At 38.3% G+C, this 23,854-nt stretch overlaps 1 protein-coding gene across 1 annotated transcript in view; it reads left to right on the forward strand.

The window, feature by feature from the left end:
- Positions 1–23,854, forward strand: part of LOC126095633 (A disintegrin and metalloproteinase with thrombospondin motifs 12-like) — a 318,265-nt gene that overhangs the window by 243,132 nt on the left and 51,279 nt on the right. Inside the window, exons 13-14 of the mRNA XM_049910397.1 lie at positions 3,543–3,669; positions 3,759–3,876. Coding sequence (XP_049766354.1) covers positions 3,543–3,669; positions 3,759–3,876 — 245 coding nt within the window. The remainder of the gene's footprint in view (positions 1–3,542; positions 3,670–3,758; positions 3,877–23,854) is intronic.

A 23,854-nucleotide genomic window follows, 5' to 3' on the forward strand; every position in this document is an offset into this window, starting at 1 on the left:
TCCACAGCTATCATTAACCCTTCTTATCTGTGGACCATGATGCATCACACTTCCCTTTCAATGCCGGTTTTGGATAGCACCAATTTGCCGTGCACAGTGTACTTGTACTTGAACCACAGCGGCACACGAACAGTTAACAAACTGACATGTTTCAGAAATGCTTCCACCCTTGGCCCAAAAGCAAGTGATCATGACCTTTTGGACGGCAGATAAATCTCTCTTTTTCAGCATTACAACAACAACTTCACTGTTTTCCGCATCTCCCTGACACTGCTAGAGCTGCAACTTGCCATCTGTGAGTAGTTATTGCACATTGACATTGAACATTGCAGGTGGTCACATTAATGTGACTGGCCCATGTAGAATTAAAATCACAACATATGTTTTATTACAGAGAACCAGAGCAAGAAGAAAATTCAGAGATAGGCTTAACTGTAAACAACAGAATTAAAAATGTTACTCGTACTAAAGGAATCTGAGAAAGTATGGCAAGATTTGTTTTGAAAAAAAATATATATATATATATTCCATGCAAAGTATTCAAGTCTGAGCACCAACAATCTCATGCTCTGGTGAAGAGTCAGAAGACCTCTATGCAGCAGATTCCACTATAGGATGGTAATGCAAAATTTTATGGCAAAATGAAGACAAAAACAAAAAAAAAAAGATACTCTTCAACAGGAAACTTCTCATGTCATGCCATAAGTGACAGAGGTTATGTTAGTAGAATTTGCAAGGACAGAGTGGCTGTCCTTAACACATTGTTCAACAAGAAAAATCAGTTAACAAGGAGCAAATGGGAATAAAAATGAAAATGATTAGTGCAGGGGACAAGGCACCTGTAGTTGGTTATCACAAAGGTAAAGTTCTGGAGGCTGTATAGTGTATACAGCTGATAACCTCCAGTGCTTTGCCCTTTCGGTAACCAACTACAGGTTTGTCATCCCCTGCACTATTCACCCCAATGCTGTGCTACTTATTACTTGTTGATGACTTCCCCTCTTCATGGAATTGGAGTATGGGACAATGAACATTGGGAGCTTCTTTGTGTCCTTATCTGTGTGACACTACCAACAGTCTAAAGATGCTGCTTGAATGCAATGAAACCCATTGTTAATTATTCATCACTAACAGATGTTTTCAGTTCAATTTACCATGAATTTCAGTGGCTGTGACTGGTCGTAATATAATATCGTAAACGAATATAAATTTATTCTCTCTTGACAGCACATTATACTTTTGATACAAGTTTTGATTGTTAAAGCCATCTTCTTCAGTTCATAAAAAAGGAAACCATGAAACATATCCAAAGCAGTGCTTACACATGCTGTGTCACTCTTATTTCCAGATGAAGTAAATATAGCCATCCAAAGTATGATGAAAGATTATTCCACTATTCTTTTTGATATGTCAGAGTAGGAGGAGATGTTGAGGTAATGCTATCCCCGATCTTAAAAATGAAAATTTGGTAGCTGTAAAAAGTATTCAAATCCTACTATGACATAATTATTTAATATAAGAATGGGTTGGGTTGTTTGGGGCAAGAGACCAAACAGTGAGGTCTTCGATCTCATCGGATTAGGGAAGGATGGGGAAGGAAGTCGGCCCTGCCCTTTCAAAGGAACCATCCCGGCATTTGCCTGAACCAATTTAGGGAAATCATGGAAAACCTAAATCAAGATGGCTGGACACGGGGGATTGAACCGTTGTCCTCCCAAATGCAAGTCCAGTGGCCTAACCACTGTGTCACCTCGCTCGATATATTTAATGTAAGACTCTACATATTCATTGAAGGTCAGAATCTTGAGTAGTGCTTATTTTAGAACGTAATCCATTCCTTCATTTAAACTTACCATTTTCACTATCTGTCTCTTTTGATTGTAGATTCTGCATAAAAAGAATTCGTTAAATAGCTACCAGTACTTAAAGTGCAGTTGTGAGAAAATATGAAAATACATTTTTCAAGACAAGTTAAAGTCATAGTATTATTTCTGTCAAAAATGATTTTCAGTGCTGAGATTTAATTCATCTACTGTTTTTCAGCATAAACACTGATCAGCCAAAACAGTATGACCACCTTTGGTGTGCATAACAGCAGGGATGTATTGTGGCATGGAAGCAGTGAGGCCTTGGCAGGTCACTGGAGGGAGTTGTCACCACATTTGCACACATACAGTTCACTTGATTCCCATAAATTCTGGGGAGGGAGGCAATGAGCTCTGACACCACATTCAATCACATCCACGATGGGTTTTATCAGGTTCAGATATGGTGAGTTGGGGGTCGCCACATCAATTGAAACTCACCTCTGTGTTCCTTGAACCAGTCCATCACATTCCTGGCCTTGTGGCATGGTGCATTATCTTGTTGAAAAATGCCACTGCTGTCAGGAATCATGATCATCATAAAGGGGTGTACATGGTTGGTAACCAGTGCACAATACTCCTTGGCCATCATGGTGTCTTGGCCAAGCTCCACTAGACTCATGGATGCCCACATGAAATTTCCCCAGAGCATAGTGGAGCCACTGTCAGCTTGTTTCCGTCCCCAGTACAGGTGTCAAGGAGCTGTTCTCCTGGAAGATTATGGATTCACACCCTCCCATTGGTATGATGAAAAAGGTATTGGGATTTGTCAGACGATGCAATACTCTGCCACTGTGCCAACGTCCAGTGCCGATGGTCACATGCTCATTTCAGTCACATTTGCTGATGTCGTTGTGTTAACACTTGCACATGCATGGGTCATTGGCTGTGGAGGCCCATTGTTAGGAGTGTTCGGTGCACTGTGCGTCCAGACATAATTGTATCTGCCTAGATTTAAAGTCTTATGTTAGTTCCACCACAGTTCGCTGCCTGCCCTGTTTTACCATTCTGCCCAGCCTGCAACATCCCACATTTGTAATGATGGGTGACCACCCAACCCCTCAACATCTGGACATGACTTCATCTTTGTTTTGCTATGTGTTGGAGACACACACCACAGAACTCCTTGAACACCCAACAAGTCCTGCAGTTTCCGAGATACTCATGCGAGCCTCTGGACCATCACAACCTGGCCTCAGTCAAACTTAGATAGATTGTGCACCTTCACATTCTACACATGGGCAGCATGCTCACTGATACAACATGCACCATGCACATGTCTGACTAGCAGTCATTCCTCACTAGGTGATGTTGCTATTGCTTGGATGGATTTATATTGATAGTACGTTGGTGATCATAATGTTGTGACTTATCAGTGTATGCTCTGTGACAGGTTAACAGTGTGCCAAACCATATCTCATATGCTGTAACCTTACTCATGAACTATGCGGGGGAGAGGAGAAGCCTAAGGCAATTTGAAACTTTGAGATGGTTGTTGAGGTGTGTTGGGTAGCAAACTGCTGTGAAATATGTGGTTGTGGTTGCCACACAAAATTAACTTCTTGTTACAATTAACAGTTCCAATCTTTTGTCAGCAATTAATGCTGTTATTGTTCCTTTTTACTTTCACTTTAAATTAGACTTTGAGTAATTATTAATTATTTCTTACCTCCTTAGGATACAAGGAGGTGGTAATAATTCCTGCTGGTTCCAGAAACATTCGTGCTGTAGAGGAAGGGCCATCAAGAAATTTTGTAGCTGTTGCCAGTGCTACAACATATAAATATTACCTAAATGGAAACAAGTAAGTTCTCAGAGATTCATTTCATTCTGATCTTTCTGTCCACTATGGAACACCTTTATCCTATTAATTCTAATATATATTTGTTTCAGTCAGATTGAGAGATCAGGATCTTTTTCAATCCATGGCACTGTTGGTTTTTACGAGCGCCACAATGAAAGAGAAAATATTACTATACCAGGCCCAATACCTGATGACATAAAGATATATGTAAGTATACAGCATTCAGAAAGACTTAGAGTCCTACTTTATACAAGCCTTTCAGTTTGATTCATTTAGTTTTTAATAGCTTAAATCATGTTCATTGAGACTGATACGTGGGCATCTGTTCACACTTTCGTGCATCCATCAGTGTTGCCCACAGATGGTTTCTTTCACTTTTGAGAGAATGCAGAACCTCACAGGAATCATATAAGGACTGCTATATGAATGTGGATGAGTCTATAATCAATAATCTTCAAACAATGCTTGTGGTTTGGTTTTCTTACAAGCAGCATTGTTGTGGGTATAGGAACCCACATACATCCACCTTCACACGCTTCTGAATTATCGTCACTTGTTTAGGAAGGTACACCCTACACACCATGATGATGATGATGATGATTGGTTTGTGGGGTGCTCAACTGCGCGGTTATCAGCGCCCGTACAAATTCCCAACCTTTGCTCAGTCCAATATTGTCACTTTCATGAATGATGATGAAATGATGAGAACAACATAAACACCTAGTCATCTCGAGGCAGGTGAAAATCCCTGACCCCGCCGGGAATCAAACCCAGGACCCTGTGCTTGCGAAGCAAGAACGCAACTGCGAGACCACGAGCTGCGGACCTCCAACACACCAGTCCATGATTTCATATCTTCTCGAAGTGTGATGTAGTGACATCTTGCAGTGAAAAAATTGCGCAACATTCTTTTACTCTGATGTCTTGCGCTATTTTATCTCATTTGCAGCCATGTATTATGCCTCCATTGAAGAAGAGCTGCAGTCTACTTTTCCACATAACTGGATCTCTGTGAAACTTATGTAAAATTCCACTTATTGATCACCTTATGCCTATTGTGACCAGCCTCACCTTCTAGATGCCCAAAGTTAATTTATTAATTTTTGAAGTAAGTTAATAATTTGGGTGCCTGGTCACATTTTCACAGCACTTGCTACGCTGAGATAGTGACGTACTGCAGCGAGTGACAGCAATGGTCGAATTTAAATAACCAGTTTTATTAATAATAATGTTCATCTTTTTTGGTGTTCTTATTTGTTGTGTGTTGATGGCTTGATATCAGTTTCCTTTGTGTAATTTAACTTTTTATGATCATCTAGAGGTTGATTGAGTTACTACTTCAAGAATTATGTGAAAACTAGTGGGCTTTCTGCAGAATAACACATATATTTTCAATCATCTCACTTTGCAATACACACCAATAAAACATGCATAACTCATTCTCCATCCTCACACTTCAAACTCATACTACCAACTGCACTAAAACAACTTCTAACAACACGCAGCAAAGAAGTTACTATCATATATTGATCTATTGATGCAAAATACTCTTTGGAACATACATTTTATAAATAAAATTCAAATAAATATCATTTTAATCATCATTGTAACATTACATTAAGTATTTATAAAAGTTGGTTAAACATTTTTGCTTAGCTATGTAGTAGTGGCTTTATGGCTTTTATGTTTCCAGTATGGTATCACTCATTTCATATGATCCAAGATCACTTAGTACATTTATCTCATCGTAACCAGTTTTATTCAATTGCCCCCCAAAAATTTTGAAAGTATAAAATACGAGAAAAGTTTTTGTACAAATTAATAAAACTGGTTATGCCAACAAGTTTTGTAATGCAACAAATCAATATTCATCGGTTCTTCAATACATGATTTACAGCATTTTAACTACCAGTACCTTAGTATCATTACTTCATTCAAATGAGGTCAGGAGCAAAATGTTTGCTGTACAAAGTTCTTTTCTCACAAATTTTTAAAACAATTTCAAAGTCTGACCTTTTACCTGTTTGGTAGCTCTCAAATCATTACCAAATATCATATGTATATGGGATAAGCAAAAGGATGGCACACATAACAGTGATTTTATCATATTAGCATGACATGAAAATGTCTGTATACCAAGATTTATAAATCTATTTTTAATAGTAGAAAGATCATTGATTGGTAATGCCCTATGATCATAAGTAAACATCTTAGTCCACATACAGTTATTTTAGGTGTTTTAAAGAATGTATAGCAAAATACTTTTGATCACAGGACAAAATTAGTTTACCTATTTAGGAATTTATTCCTTTTTCTCATAACAACAATGAAATGTTTTTGTAACAACATTTTTGAATGTCTTACCTCCAAACTTACCCTCAGCATATAAAAATATGCTATGACAAAAATTATTTCTTACCCTACTTTGCAGGAATTTTTTATACCTGAAATGACAAATGTTGGATGGGTAGTACTGTCAGATAAGAACATCCACACAAGCTGTGGTGACATAAATGGGATAGACCATGAATAGAGAGCATAGTGGGAACAGAACCTGGATAGGAAAGAGTTAGAATAGAATGCACCAGAAATTAAGAATGGATGCACACTGCTAAGGAAGGTACCACTAGCCACATTATGTGCCTACCAAAGTTAGTGGACCCCCTACCTATTCTGTGTGCAAAATTATCAATTTTATCGATCATTTTGTCCTTTAGTCTCTGATTGCTACAAACATTTTGCATTTATGCCATCTAATAGATTATAAAATAACATATGAAAAATTACTGTTCAAGTCTTCTGTATTGTGTCACAGGATGAGATACAAAAAATAATATTGAACTTCAGAAAAAATATCTTTCATAGTAAACACAAAGAAATTATATACAGCACAAGACATTGCAGTTATTTTGTGAGAAATAGTGTGGTGTTATCCACCCCCCCCCCCCCAAAACTAGTACACAAGAAAGGTTAAAATTGTATTGGATACAAATAATTCCAGACAGCAAAAGGAAAAGTTATACTGAGAACAGAATAAATGCTCATGAATTGATTGAGTCTTGCACTTAAAGCTTCACCTTTTCAAATAGTTAGTTATTTGAAACATTACTCTAAACATTGACAAATAACACTACAACAAACTCATTACTTCTCATGAAAGAACATAATACTCGTAAAATACAATCATGACTTCTTTACAATCTGTAGAAAAGTAACACAGCACAAGCAAAAATAATAAGTTACCACATTTAAATTGTCTGCACAAAAATGTATGAAAACTGTAACCACTTTGTTCTTTACATATGGTTGAAAAAATTTTGTTTCTACAACTTTTTTGGAACAGTTACATACAATTTTTTTCTTTTCTTTCTCTTTCTGCTGCAATTATGTTGATTTCCAGAATGAAAATTGTTACCATTTACTGTATTATGTTCCTTATGATGATAATTGTTACCATTGTGATTACCACAAAATGTGTGTGTCTATTACACAGTTTTTTGCAACTCTGACCAAAATTTACTTAAAAATCCTTTCTCAAAGTCTGCATAGGTTGTGTCATTGTCAGTATACTGATTTGCCCAGCTTAATGCTTCACCTTCCAAAAACTTCTGAACAAACTTGTTTTTCATAACAGCACTCATATTAGACATGAATTATCTTTGCAGAAAATCTACAGGGTGTAACCTACCTTCACATGAAAAGTATTTCACTGGAATGTTGAGAAACATTGTTAACAAAATTTCTATTAACTACCTCATTAGACATTTGTTCAACTTTGTTATACAAAACAGAGAAACTATTTTCTAGGCTGCTGGTTGGTTGTTGCTTAATTTTACATTTTCTACAAATTTGCTGTATACTGTTTTCACCTGATCAACAGACCTACTCTCAACAAGTGCCAGTTTGGTGTCAACATTAGTTTACAATTTTTAATTCGATTATTTGCGTTTTTGTCCACAGTAATTATTTCCTCATGCACTTTTTCAAAAGCAATTTTGTTTTTCTCCCAGTCTTCAATGATCTCATCTTTGACTTTCCAACTTCTGACTTCAGTGTTAAATTTAAGTTCAGTTTCTTTCATTTTAGACTTCACAGACTCTACTCGAATATCTAATCTACAATTTTTTTGATCGATATCATACATTTGAGCTGTATTTTTGCTGAAGCAATCAAATAATGTTTCTATTGACTGACCAAGTTTTGTGCACTGGTCCTTACTTTGTTGTTTATGATTTTCAAGTTGCTCATTTATTTTTGCAAACTGATCCTTATTATCATTATATATTTTATTACCAATGACAGCACAGTACTTACGTCATTATTATCATCTTGTTTTAATTCATCAGTTTGTTTTTCCTGTCTCACAGGTTTGTCATTATTGTTTTCTTCTTCCTGTTTCACAGTGCTACTTCAGTCTCCCATGTCTGTTTGACCCCTACTTTTCCAGATTCTTCAGTGGCTTTCATTGTTAGTAATTATATAACAAAACACTTCACCAAAAAGAAAAAAAAAACAATAAAAAAAATATTTCCAGTACTTAGCTTTGTTGTGGGATGTCAATGTTGTTAATTGTTCACCTCACTTCTTATTTTTCATCTTCTTCTTCTTATGAACTCCTTTCTGCTGCAATTGTAGTTGTTTTGTAGCTGTGGTTCATATATGGGCAATTGTTCACATAAAATTTTCACAATATATTTTAATTTGCACAAGGAAAATAGCCCAACAGAGGATTCACACTTCACTTTCAGAAAAAGCCAGACGATGTCACCATATTCTGACCATCCCCACCCAAAGCTGATTTATTGATTTTTGAAGTAAGTTAGTAATTTGGGTGGCTAGTCTTGTTTTCAAAGCACTTGCCTCACTGAGATAGTGACACACTGCAGTGAGTGACAGCAACAGTCGAATTTAAATAACCAATTTTATTAATAACAATACTCATCTTTTTTGTTGTTCTTCTTTGTGTGTTGATGGCTTGATATCCATTTCCTTTCTACAATTTAACTTTTTATGATTGCCTAGATGATGATTGAGTTACTACTTCAAGAATTATGCAAAAACTGGTGGACTTTCTGTAGAATTACACATACATTTTCAGTCATGTCACTTCAGAATACAAATCAATAAAACACACATATCTCATTCTCCTTTCTTGCACCCCAAACTTGTACAACCAACTGCACTGAAAACAAAGATTTTCTTCTAACAGCGTGCAGCAAAGAAATTACTATCACATATCAATCTATTTAGGCAAAATAATCTTTGAAACATACATTTCATAAATAAAATACAAATAATTGTTTACCTTTTTGAAAAGTCATAATTATTGTTGTAATTACATTAGGTCATTATAAAAGTTGGTATTTAAACATTTTTGTATAGATATGTACTAGTGGATTTTTGGCTTTTATGTTTGCAGTCTGGAATCATTCATTTCATATGATTCAAGATTGGTTACTACATTTATCTCATCATTACCAGTTTTATTAGGCTGCGTGCTTACCATGATAAGCATCACCATAAGCTTCATATTAGTCTTAATTCTTCTCAAACTTAATTCTACATCCTGGTTCGATTGGTAAATGTAAAGGTTTTGCATCCATCATATTGTATTTCTCTAAAAATTCTCTTTATGTGTGCAGACTGATTTATTTGGATACAGTTGTCAGAGTTCTTGATTCTTAAGCCTAGAAACCAATCAGTTACAGTGATCTGAAATCATTTATCCAACTGTTCAATAAATTTACTTCTTGCATCAGTAGAGCTCATGGTGGATCCATTCTTAACCCAAAATGCAGTATCAGGTTTTCACTACAGGACATACATGCTTCTGAACAGCTCTCTTATAAATTACAAACACTAAGGAATTTAACAAGACACTCATATCAGGGTTTTGAGGCCTGCTGTAAACTGTACAGACTCTCCAGCAATTTATGTACAGTTTCTGAGACATCATCAAAACCCTCTGGTTGATACATATAAATTCCCTCCTTCAAAATACTGTCCTTAAATCAAATTGCTTTTTACACCAATCATGGTGATTTGCAATGCTCAGCACGGCTCTCATAATCTTAGATTTTGCTACAGAGCTAAATGTCTCATCAAAATCTATTCTAAAAACTGAATATATCCTTTTGCCACTAGTGAAACCTTATATCAAACACTTAATTATTTGAATATAATTTTGTAGCAAACACTCTTGATTTTCAATCACCTAATTTGTTAGATCTGTAAACTAGTTTCATGTTTTATTTTTATTCAGAGAATTCGCTTCTTCCTTTCTTGCATTTTTCCATTCTTCAGAGTTTACTGACTCCACTGCTTCTTTGTAATTCCTTGGTGTCTCACAAAGAGGCATCATTCTGATCTGATGGACTGAATCTTCACAGTAACATAATGGTTTCTTCAAATTCCATCATTTATATGAATTGTGTTGTCTGCACTTCTTGCTTCAATGTTGCTCTCAACTTGTCCCTCAGTGCCATACAAATGGTTGCTAACCATTTCATCACTCATAAATACATCTTGGTTCATACAGTCCCTTGACTATCCTCTTCAAAATCAAACAATGGAAAATTCAGGATGGATACATTGCTACTCGCCACATAGAGGAGATGTTGAGTCATAGACAGGCATAGGAAAAAAATTACTATATATTTCAACTTTCAGTCAAAAGGCCTTCTTCTCAAGTAGAAAAAACACATCATCCCATGTAGGCTTTCATGGCCGGCATCTTCATCAGTAAACACTTCCAGGCTAAGTGATGAAGAAAAAACACACATTCACATTAGCACAATTAGCACACACATGATCACTGTCTCTGGTCACAGAGGGAAAGCTTTTTGGCACAAAGCTCACATGTACAGCAGCCTTTTTGTTGTGCCTGACTGTGACTGAACACCTCCCCTGTATGAGGAAAACAATCTGCTCTTGTCAAAGTCAACATTTTCACATTCAGTTTCAGTAACATATTTTCGTCTACATCTGACATATCAACAACCAACCCTTTTAGTCCTGTGAGTATGTGACAATTGTTTGAAGTTGAATTTTACATCTCTGCAAGTGCACACACACACACACACACACACACACACACACACACACACACACACACACACACACAAACGTTTTTCCAGGAAAATAAACATGAAATCCACACTAATGATAACAAACCACACATTCTTTTGAAGATTTAGCATCAAACTCTTCCATTTTTTCATGAGAATCAAAGCACAACATTCCACTCCAAATATCACAAAATTATCAAAACAATGTTCCTTCTTCAAAAATATCTCAATTGGAGTTTTATGTTTAATTTTTATGGAGTTATTTCAATTCAGAATGTATGTTGCAGCTACAATTACTTCACCTCTTAATGCTTTGATAGGTATTGAGCAGAGCATATCCAAGGATGTGCCATCTCCCATAGGAGTCTATTTTCACTTTCACCAACCACATTCTGCTGAGGAGCATATGGTGCAGCAACTGAGTGTTTTAGTCCATCTGAGTCAGGAAACTTATATACATCTTCATTAGGGAACTCTTTGCCACCCACCATCTGTAATTTTTTCACAGTAATTTCTCCTTTAGTCTTTATTGTTTTAATAAAAAGTGCTAACTTTTCTGTGGTTTTCATCTTTGTGTTGCAAAAGTTATGTTACCCCAAAAACTGTAAAAATAGTATTTAAAAACAGCAAACTATTGATGACATTGCATTTTTAAATTTGGGCTAGTGTTTGGGCACAGTTTTATTGTATTGACTGTTAGTGTCTGCTGGAAACTGTTATTTATTGACTAGGTTAGAAATTGAGGCTTTTTCATTTTGTTGTTTCTATTGGTCGATATTTCTTTCAATCACAAGTTATGTTTGGGGTTTTCTCCAAGATACTTAAACTGTAGAACTATGTTGATTTTGTAATAGCTTGTACAGATTTTACATATGCACAGGGGTTTCATGAGCATGAGCTCAGTTTTCTTGAAGGAAGCAATTTTTTTGGAGACTGTTGATCTGATCATAAACTCCTTCTTCCATATCAAGAGCTAAGAGAGATAAATCATCTGCAAACCCCTAGCAGTTTGTTCTTATTGGGAGTTTAATCCCATTTTGATTTCAAATGAGTTTTCTTTTTTGCTAAATCTTTGTGAGCCAATAGAGGGCTACATTAAAAGCAGTGGGGATCATTTATCAGCTTGTCTGGCACCATTTTTCATTATGAAAGCTTTTGAGATATCTTTCCCAAACTTTACCCTGGAATTTGTGTTGGTTAAAGTTAATCTGGTAATTTTTATTAGTTTTGGATGGACACTATTTGATCTGAGGATTTTTAAAAATGGGGTCTATGGATACTATCACATGCTTTTTGAAATCTATAAATCAAATAATGAGTTGTTTGTTTCTGTACTTGTATTCCGTTATTAATTTCAAACAGTGAATTTGGTCTGAGCAGCTTCTGTGGGCGAAATCCTCCTTGGTATCCTCCCAAGTTGTGCTTCCAGAGTGCATCAGGTTCCTGCACATATTAGATCTTTGGTAGATGCTTTGTAATCTTTTAGTTCTCTGATTATGAGTTCTACCTCACTGATGGTTGTAGGTCAGTTAGATCAGGGGTGGTTAAAATGAATGGTTTCCATATTTACCTGAAATGTTTCTAGTGGTTCATCACAGTTTAGAAGTTTGTGTAATGTGCCTGTCAGGATCTCTAAAGCTTATCGGTTACTGTGTGTAAACTTTCCTGATTTATTTCTCAGCATTAATGTTGAGGTTCCTATTTTTTAACATATGTCTTGAAATTTTGTAATGATCTTCTATTTGATTGGTCTTGAAATCTTCTTCTGTCATTTCTAAGATGTTTAGATTTTGTTTGTCTCATGATATCATGAGTGGCTTTCCTTTGTTTTATCAGTTTTAAATTTGATTCTTCTGACTCCTGGGCTTGATGGTTTACCCAAGATTGATGTCTTGTCTCCACTACCTGGTTGCATTCTTCATGTCACCAATCATGTTTCTTCGTGGGATTTATTGGAGCTATTCTTCTGCTATAAATTTCAATTTGACACTCAATTCTTTTTGTGATTTGATGTTGACAGACTCTTCATCAAATTTTATTTGGAGGTTTCTTCCTAAACCACTTAATTTTATCATCACAACATAGTGGCAGACCATGTATTTATTGCACTTCAGACTTTGTTGTTGTAGATTTCATGATGGTGAAATTTATGAATGCAGACATGGTCTAGCTGCCATTCCCACATCCTGAAGTTGAAATGTTTCCAGTCTTTCAGTTATCAGGTTTCCTTTTAAAGCATTGATTTTGATATAAGTTTGTGGTTTGTTGGTTTGCTTATGACCAGGCTATTTTCGAATGATACTCGGTACAGTACCTTTTTTCTTGTCCCAGTTATGCACTGAAGTCACCAAGGAAAATTTTAATGTTTGGTTTGATTCAGGTTTGCTCCAGGAGTTCCCATACTTTTTGTGTTTCTTCTCTCTCCTGTAGGCTGTTATTTTTCTGGGTGAAGAAAGCATGTGCACTGATTACTATGTAAGTCTTATTTGCAAATTTTAAAGTTAAGTTTATGAGAAGGAACGTTGCTACTCACCATATAGCGGAGATGCTGAGTTGCAGACAGGCACAACAAAAAGACTCTCACAATTAAAGCTATTGGCCATGGGCCTTCGTCAATAATAGGTACACACACACACACACACACACATGTAAACACAACTCACACACGTGACTGCAGTCTCAGGCAATTGAAACTAGTGTGGTTTCAGTTGCTTGAGACTACAGTCATGTGTGTGAGTTTGAAAGCTTTAATTGTGAGTCTTTTTGTTGTGCCTACCTGCAACTCAGCACCTCCGCTATATGGTGAGTAGCAATTTTCCTTCTCATAATATTATTACATTCCCCTGGATTTTTCATTGTTTAAGTTAAGTTTGCAAGTCTTGGTGATTGAGATTTAAATTCTATAATCAAATCATAATAAATTAACTCTACCATGGAGTAGGAGTTATTGTGTAGATATGATTTCAGTTTTTGTTTAAAGATAAATTTGTTACCTGTTAAATGCTCTACATTACTGAGTAGGTGGTCAAAGATTTCTATGACTGAATACCTCATTCCTTTCTGTGCCACATCATGGCTGAGAGAAGGATAGTGTAAATCATTTATCCTTCCAGTTATGGATATTACTTCTGTTTCTGAACTTGTGATCAACCGTTCACAAGAAACATCATAAAGGTACAAATCTATTGTTGTCAGTATGCCCAGTTATTTAAAGAGGTTCTGGAAAGAACGCCACATATTATCCTTGTAACAAACACTTTCCTTGTTGTGACACACTGCACAAACAAATATTGATTTTTGAATATTTTTATTTGATATAACATACAGCAGCACAACATACAATAAAATGAAACTGGCCAGAGGTGATGCAAAGTCAGTAGCATAACAATATCCAAATCTTGAAGGCTTCACAACAGTTAACAGTTGTCAACACTGTGTAAACTGAGTGGGAGACCCACATTGTCCTGGATAATAGACAAGCATAGGCATCACTGGCATTGGCAATGTTAATTTTGAGTCAGCACACACAACTGGTGCTGCAGACTCACTCTGGATGTTGATGGTTTAGCCTCTGGTGTCAACCCTACATTCCTTGCTAGCAAGCATAAGCTCTGTACATGGGTAACATCTGTGGTGTGACGGCACGATAAGTTGCTCATGCAACCAGTGGAGACTACTATTATGGAGTGAGGCAAAAAGCAAAAGGTAGACCGGTCCAGTGCTACATGGAGAATGAGGTGGGTGACCTCCATCTCTTTTGCAATTGTCTCCTGACTGCTCTGGTTACAGGAGCTCCTAGTGTGCTGGCATCTGAATGTAAGGCTGAGAGTGACCCAACCATCTGTGGTTTCATCAGGTGGGCAAGGGGAAATGCAGGTTAGGCTGTGAGCACCGGAGGCAGTGTCATGATGTCAATCCTGGATGGCAGCCACTCCGCTGGTGCACCCTCAGGGGACGTCCTGTGGTAACTCAATCCGGAGCGTTGATCTGTTCCTCAGTGGGGAAGCCAACAGTGAGGCCAGATTCGCCTCTTGTGGCTATGGTGGCGTGGAACAACTAAGAGTGGGATGGGCAGGAAGCTCAAGGATGAGCTCTTCTTCTGCCGAAAGGCAGGAGAATGAGATGTGGTGGTAGGATTGAGGAGAAAAAGACTGCAGGCACATTTGAACAGTTGGAACTGGTTCTGGTGCTGGGTGATGGTCCAGTCTTTGCTATCAAGTGTCAAAACTCAATGCCCCATTGCAGATGAATGGTGCTGGAAACCACCAATCTTTTCGACCAAACCCCTGGACCCAAACCCACATGCCAGCCTAAATCTCAGAGAGGAGGGAGGAACTGGGGGCTGGGTGCTGGCAGTAGTACATCTGGGAGAGAATGGGGCTGACATCCTCATGAGAGCACTGATGGGCTTTTGTCAACCTGTATGAACTTAAAGTAAAATGTCATGGTATCTTCTGTTGAAGCATCTTGGACGCACTTCTTCATCCGTTATTTGAATATCTGAATGAACCTCTCTACCTCTCCATCCTAATTGGGTTAGAAAGGAGGCTAATAGATGTGCTACACTCCATTTTAGCGTAGAAATTCTCAGAGTCCTTCAGCCAAAATTACAGACCTTTTACAGTCACTGATGTCTACGTCAGGCCTTCAGTAGTGAAAATCTTCAACAATGCCATCACCATGTATTCTGCCATGGTTGTATTGAAGTTAACCTGAAAAAAGCTTTAGTGATGATGAGCCATGCATTATTCAGGAATAGGCCTGCAAGATTGAGGTGAACTTATTCCCAAGGTTTGGAGGGTGCTGGCCTAGGTGAAAAAACCTGACATGTGACTGCCTGTTCCACACATCTGTTGCTAATGGACTAAGCTGTCTATTTCCTGGTCAATGCCTAGTCAGTAAGCAGGACACTGAGTGAACAGCTTTGTCCTGGAAGTGCCCCAATGCCCTCAGGCACAGTTGTAAGATCTGTTGTTGTAAGACTGGTGGAATCACTAGACACAGTGCAATGTTATTTGTGGGTGATAGGATAACACTGTTGACTAGAAGTAAATGGTGTCACAGGCCATAGTAGTACAGAAGAGGAATAAACCATTGCCCGGACAATTGCTCTGGTCACCCCCTCAAGATGAAGGTGTGAACTTGTGTAAGAATGGTGTCCACCTCTGGCAGCGGCAATGTGAGTTCGCCTAATTGGAAAGTTAGTTGAGTCTCATCATCCAGGAAGAAATAAAGAATTTCCTCTTGATTGAACTTGTAGTCTGGTCCCAGCAGTAGATGAGAAAGAACATCTGCATTTGAATGCTGGGAAGTGCTTCTGAAATGGATTTCATAGGTATGTCTTGAGAGGAACAATGCCCAACAATGGAACCAGTGACTAGTACAATCTGAGACATGAGCTGTTGGTTTGAACAGTGAGATCAATGGCTCATGGTCTCTTACCAGGTGGAACTTGATGCCTGAAAGAAAGAGATAAAATTTCTTCAAAGTGAATATACTCGTATTTGCAGTGCATCTTCCTCAATTTGGAAGTCTTTCATTTGCACAGAGATGAGGGTTTTTGAAGTGTATGCAGTGGTGTGTTCTGAACCATCAGTCTCTTGGTGAGTGTGGACAGCCCCCATCCTGTGGTCTGACATTTCTGTCGCAATCACTACCTGCTTCCCATGTTGGAAAGGCGTTAGAGGAGGTGCTGAGAGTAGACCCTGTTTGAACTCTGTGAATGCCTTTTCACACGCAGGTGACAATGTGGAAACCACTCCTTTCCTACTTAAGTGTGTAATGGATGAGCTATCCGAGATGCCGCTGGAATGAATTTTCCATAGTATGGAATTTTCATGAGAATTGATTGGAACTTCTTTAGGTTCACTGTCTGAGGCATGGATGCAATCGCTTTGACATGGTCCTGCATTGGTAAGATACCTTCATGAGAAAGTACATGGCCTAAATACTCCACTGAAGGCTGAAAAACTCATGTTTGAGGCTGAAAAACTCATGTTTGCTGAGATTCCACTTTAATCCTGCCTCCTGCAAAACAAAAAAGAGTGGCTTCAGGTTCACTAAATGCTGCTCTTTAAACATCTCATGATGATGATGTCATCCAAATAGATAATGCACTCATACAAAGCAGCTGTTCGAGTATCCTCTGGAAAATTGCCATGACAAGGGAACCCCAGAAGCCAACTGTTTATATCTGTGTAAAATGTGCGGCTGTATGTTAATCGTTAATATCTTATGTGAAAATTGGTCTAATGAGAGCTGTAAGTATGCTTCAGAGAGGTCAATTTTGGAGAAGTCTCTATTTGCCAGCTTTGCTTATAATTCCTCAGGCTTTGGAATGGGGTACATGTCCAAGTCAGCATGAGCATTCACCACCACCACGAAGTCCTTGCAGAGTCTGAGTTTTCTGGATGGTTTCCTAATGATAACCAGGGGAGTAGCCCACTGACTCTATGATAAAGGTTGTGTCACATTCAATCCCTGCAACCTGCCTAATTCGTCCTTGAACTGGCCATGGAGTTCCAGTGGAACTGTTCGAGGGCAAAAAAATTGAGGCCATGCCATAGGTTTCAATGAAAATTCTTTGCTTTTCCCAGCTAGAAGAAATAATGACCATAGAATTCGGTGCAGAGCATGTCCAATAGTTGATAAGGAACATTCTCAGAGACCACACTGACTCATTGATGGAAAATCCAAAACACATAAATGTGTCCACTGTGAAGACATTCTAAGTATCAGTACTGTTGATGATTAAGAAAGTAATGTCCCTGGTCACATTTTGTAATAGTTTTCATGGTAAATTGACCTTACAGTGGAATGGGTTACTTGCAATAACTGGTAGAGTTAGTGCGGGCACCCCTAATTGTAAATATGTTTGAAAATTGAGGAGACTTATGGTGGAACCCATACCACCTTGAAAGTTTTCCAGCCAACTGAACTGCCCACAGTGAAATGAGTAGTTTACCAGTGAAATTAATCAAGTGTTGTTTAAATACTTCTTGATTTTATTGCAATAAATTATGCCTTCAATATTTTACATTTTATCAAACAAAATGACATAATTTGCATATTTTTTACAAGATGCACATAAACAAATTGTAAGAGAACTGAATTTCACATTCTGAAACATGGTAATATCTCTGAATCAATTAAATGTTCACATAAAACTAAATTCCAGTGTTTAAACTTGCACATAAAAATTGCACTCGATAGGTACAAAAAGAATGTCTGCATAGATGACATTCAGTGCTGTAGTCTACATTTTTCTTTATGATCACTTAGAACACATTTGATATTGACCATTGAAGTTTTTTAACATCCCACCACCGTTGTTCTGAAGTTCTTCCTCTAAATTACCTACCTGTTTACTAGCAGGACTGTGGTTACTGGCTATTGTAAAATCATCTTTTTTGTCTATTTCTTGAGCTATATCACTGCCATCTTCATCCATCCACTGTTTACAATTTCATCAAATTTAGGATTGTTAAAACTGCCATGTTCCTATGAACACATTTTGCACTATACCAAAGTAAACCAGCATTTAATTCATGAGGTGCAGTCCAGGAGACCACAACTTGTGTCGATAACTCATGTAAACATCAACAAAAAAGAAGGGGTTAATGCAACCAACAACAAAACATTGCTGGCCACTGTGGCCAAGCGGCTTTAGGTGCTTCAGTCCGGAACCGTGCTGCTGCTACAGTAACAGGTTCGAATCCTGCCTTGGGCATGGATGTGTATGGTGTCCTTAGGTTACTTAGGTTTAAGTAGTTCTAAGCCTAGGAGACTGATGACCTCAGATGTTAAGTCCCATAGTGTTCAGAGCCATTTGAACCATTTGAACAAAACATTACAGGCTTGGCAATGTAAGGAAGTTAAGGGGCTTGTAGAAGCATTCCACTAGAACTGGCCTTGTAGGGTGAGTTTGAAAATTTTTGTGTGGTCTAAGAGACCACACCTTATGAGTTACGGGTTAATGTCGATTTGATCTTGTAGTCATGAGATGTGAACAGCCACTTGACAAACAAGTTTGAGGTGACCAGTGCATCCACCTACCAGAATGGGTAGCTGTAGCATGCTTCTGAAAACAATTCAGGCAGGATGGGTGAAGCTGTCACAACCTGGGGCAGCGTGAGACCCACTGTGTATGTGTAGCAGGATGCATGCACTGTTGTTTGTGTACTGTCGCAACATCATAGCTGTCTGCTGAGTCTGCCACATATCCAGGTTTACTGTTTACTGCAGCAATGTCCACCCAGGAATCTAAGTGGCAGGCCACCACTAGTGTGACCTCATAGTACTGTGCTAAATGCAACACATCATCTAATGAAAGGTCACAAAGTGTAAAGCCTGTAATTGAAACTCTTCATTGGGAGCTGCGTGGATGATCGTGTCTCTGATCATGCCCTCTGCATAAGATGCTTTGATGGTAGGCATAAAAAACTAGCATCGGCGACTTAGCCCCTGGAGTTGTGCCGTCCAAGCTTGAAAGGATTGATCCAGTTACTAGCAATGTTGGAAAAACTTGAGGTGAGCAGAAATCACATGACAGCATTTAGCAGTGTCATTGTCCTTTACTTTAAATGCTGTTAAGTGCTGTCACAGCCATTTTTAATATGACACCCAGTCTCCTCACTTCTCCTCATATGGCAGAAATGGCAGAGTATTTACTGTCGGCTACTGCAGTACTCTGTTCAGAAGGTTTTTGATACCCTTTTGGCTTTCCACTTGCTGAGCTGTCAGCTGTTTCATAACAGCAACAAGAGGTGGTTGGGCCATGGTGACGAATGAAGGAAATGCTGATGGTGGCTGTTCAACACACAAAGTCTGTGGTTCACTGCTAAGGTCCCCATCTTACAGTGTCAGCCAAATGCTGAAATTCGTACCCAAGTTGACACAGTCTGATTGATTGAACACAGTTCAGTCCACAGTCAACAATTGTGTTGTGGCTCACACAAAAGAACATTGGTTTTTGAATTTGTTATTTGATGCAACACACGATGGCACAATGTACAAGGGCTATCCATAAAATAACAGTCATTTTGGTGTATTGTGATGCTGGGTGGGGTTACAGCTGCCATCTTGGTGGTGTAATGTTCCTACACTCAGTACACATCCAGTGGTGGTAGTGTGTCCTCTGTATTTCTGCTGCTTTACTTTCTGTGATGTGTTAAAATGTGTATAGAAATAGAAAATCTAACTCCTTCTGTGGTATGTTCTGTTTACATTTTTGTTGGCAAAAAACTGCAAAACAATTTAAATTTATTGCAACCTTTGCGATGTGTCCAGAAAGAGAGTAATGAGAGAAAACTGAGCGACGCAATGGTGCATTGATTTTAAAAATGATCATTCCATTGTTCACTATGAGGATCACAATGGTAGGCCTAGCCTTTTGACTGATGATCTGGTAATGAAAATCAATGACAAAATTCATGAAAATTTTTGTTTCATGATTGTGGAATTTTAGCATCATTTTCCCCCCAATTTCGGGAGTTTGGTGCATGAAATGGTGATGGAGAAGCTTGGTTCCCATACATTTTGTGCTAAGTGGATTCCCAAAATCCTAAGAGAAGACCACAAAAAACAGAGACTGGCTGTAGCACTAGCCTTCCTCAAAGATCATGAGAAAAATGGCAACAAAGTTATCGATTGTATCATAATGGGAAATGAGACTTGTGTGAAGCATGTCAATTGTGAAATACAAAGGCAGTTAATGGAATGGGGCACACAAATTCTCTCAAGGAAGTGTTATGAAAATACTGTCAGTAAGAAAAATCATTGCTACTGTTTTCTGGGATTCTGAGGGAGTGATTCTTGTTGATTTCATTGACTGTGGCCCGACAATTAACTCAGAGAGGTATTGTCAAACATTGACAAAGTTAAGGCGGGTAATACAAAACAAGCATTGGGGAAAACGTAGTGCAAAAGTTTTGTTTTTTCATGATAAAACACATCCGGAAAGTTTTGTTTTATCATGACAACACACGTCCAGACATAACCAATCATACCTGAGAGCTCAAACTATGCTTTGGATGGTAGGTGTTTGATTATCCACCATGCAGCATGGATGTGGCACCAAGCAACTACCACCTCGTTCCAACAATGAATACATGGCTCACTACAAAACATTTTGGTACTGACATAGAGCTTCACACTGGTATAAACTAGTGGTTGCAAACACAGGCGACAGATTTCTGCAGAGACTGCATTGAAAAACTTGTGCCTCCATGTGATAAGTACCTCAGTTTGAATGATGATTATGTAAAAAAAAATAGCCAAGGTATCTCTGAAATGTATATAATGAAATTTGTTAATTTTTTTATTTCAAAACATCTGTTACTTTCTGGATAGCCCTCAAACAATAACATGAAATTGCCCAGAGGCAATACAAAATTGTTAGCATAAAAAAGTCCTAATCTCGAGGGCTCCACAATAGTTAACATTGAGAGCATGGTGTAGATTGAGAAAGAGACTCATCTTAGCGTAGATATAGAGAAGTGTAGACATGACTGGTGTTGGCAGTGCTAGTTTTGAGTTGGTGTGTGCAGTTGATGTTGTAAACTCACATTGGAGGCTGTTGGTGGAGTCTCTGGTTTCAGGCATCACACCTATGGCTACTGAGCCTTAACTCATTGCATGGAGTAATGTTTGTCATGTGCTGGTGCGAGAAGTTGCTCATGCAACAAGTGTAGCAAACTGATCTCGAATGAGGCAGACAGTGAAAGATTTACCACATTCTTGTTCACTGACAAATTAACCCAGAATATGATTACTAAAGATACTGATGAATGAAAATTGGGAAGATAAGTCAACATTTTGACATTTTCATCTGCAAAATCTGACACTGTCCATAAAACAAAAGTGGCAGAATATACTGAATGTGCTGAAACAAATATCTTCTTCAATCATTTGCTGAATATTAATTCCATTTTCTTCTGTAGAGGTTCATCCTCTAGAGACTTTCTTCCATGTCTGAATTCACTGAACTTAAGAAAACTACAGTCATGAGAGAAGGGAGAGTCTCAAAATGCAAACACCCAATGAGAAAGAATCTCCAACTACAACTGCTCCTTTGACAATTCAACAGGTGACAACTGTCTACAGAGAGAAAATGTAGTTCTCCTTTTCTGACCAACACCCACTACATTTCACTGGCTATCCAGATGTTGAAATTAAGAAATGGCTTCTTCAGAGCAACTGATGACTGTGAACACTAAACTCAGCCTGAAGATCACATCTGGAGGGAACTATCAGAACAACTAGCCCCTTACTATCACAAAACTGGGAAGTCTGGAAGTCTCTTATAGATTACAGACAGGAACTCAGGATCTAATGTAAATCTTATAAAATCAGATTGAAGCATTGTTTAACCTGTGAAATTATGATGAGCTCTAGATGACACAACACATGAATTACTTCGGTGATTGACTCATCCAGTGCAGGCTCAAGGACCTTGTGTCAGCAAGTCCCAATGCAGTGCATGTTGCCCAATTTTTGCAACATTTCTGTAATTTTCTCTATTTTGTAATTTGTGTTTTAATAAGCAGCCTAAGTGAAGAACCATACTATTCCCATTGTTCATAATTCCTTGTTTTCCTTTCAATTTGTATTCTGATGCTTGTGACACAAACTTTAAAAAATGCTACCATTTTCTACTTCCTAAGACTTAAGTGAAGTTTATTGAGCTATTTTGCCAAATATCAAGATTACTTTCTTTTCTTTCTCCTAGCATATCATCATTATCCTCTGTGAATACAAAATAATTGGCCAGTCTTCTTTACAGATTATATTATTTGACCCATAATTATATGAAACAGAAGTTATACAAAACATTTCTTTGATAGGTACAGCTGTAATATTTTGTAAACAATTTTCTTTTGGTTGAACAGGATCTGTGACCACTATGGTAGCTGTGAAGGCTTTACAGAATCTCTTCGAAATATATAAAATTGTGGTCTTTTTAACACCAATTCAGGCATGGCTTGCTGGTAGCTGAAAATGTGCTTTGAGAATAGCAGAGCAACAGTACTGACTGCATGAAACAAGTTAAGACAGTTTGGTGAGCCAGGACTCAATTGTGAATACATGCATTTTTTGGGCAATGTGTTACCCAAGCACATTCAAAGAGAAACTCAAAACTTCAATCTGTCGCAGACTTCTCATCACTCTTTATGGTGGTCTGTGAGGTATATGTGGGTAATCCAACTGTTGGTGCACTGCCCACAAATGGCAGGTATCAACATCAAGTAATGGTCTGTCTGGCTGACAACTTTGACTTGTCTCTTAGGATCTACTCAGTGTATAGTCCACAAAAGAACAGAATTTAACATCAGATTAGCAATAATCATTATTTTTTATTCATGACCTGCTGAATAAGTAACCATGTCATTCATTACTATCGAACTGTAAGGGAATGGAATTTAAGATGCATATTCATATACACTCCTGGAAATTGAAATAAGAACACCGTGAATTCATTGTCCCAGGAAGGGGAAACTTTATTGACACATTCCTGGGGTCAGATACATCACATGATCACACTGACAGAACCACAGGCACATAGACACAGGCAACAGAGCATGCACAATGTCGGCACTAGTACAGTGTATATCCACCTTTCGCAGCAATGCAGGCTGCTATTCTCCCATGGAGACGATCGTAGAGATGCTGGATGTAGTCCTGTGGAACGGCTTGCCATGCCATTTCCACCTGGCGCCTCAGTTGGACCAGCGTTCGTGCTGGACATGCAGACCGCGTGAGACGACGCTTCATCCAGTCCCAAACATGCTCAATGGGGAACAGATCCGGAGATCTTGCTGGCCAGGGTAGTTGACTTACACCTTCTAGAGCACGTTGGGTGGCACGGGATATATGCGGACGTGCATTGTCCTGTTGGAACAGCAAGTTCCCTTGGTGGTCTAGGAATGGTAGAACGATGGGTTTGATGACGGTTTGGATGTACCGTGCACTATTCAGTGTCCCCTCGACGATCACCAGTGGTGTACGGCCAGTGTAGGAGATCGCTCCCCACACCATGATGCCGGGTGTTGGCCCTGTGTGCCTCGGTCGTATGCAGTCCTGATTGTGGCGCTCACCTGCACGGCGCCAAACACGCATAC

The sequence above is a fragment of the Schistocerca cancellata genome, chromosome 8, assembly GCF_023864275.1.
Source record: "Schistocerca cancellata isolate TAMUIC-IGC-003103 chromosome 8, iqSchCanc2.1, whole genome shotgun sequence".
In the NCBI taxonomy this organism is placed as follows: Eukaryota; Metazoa; Arthropoda; class Insecta; order Orthoptera; family Acrididae; genus Schistocerca; species Schistocerca cancellata.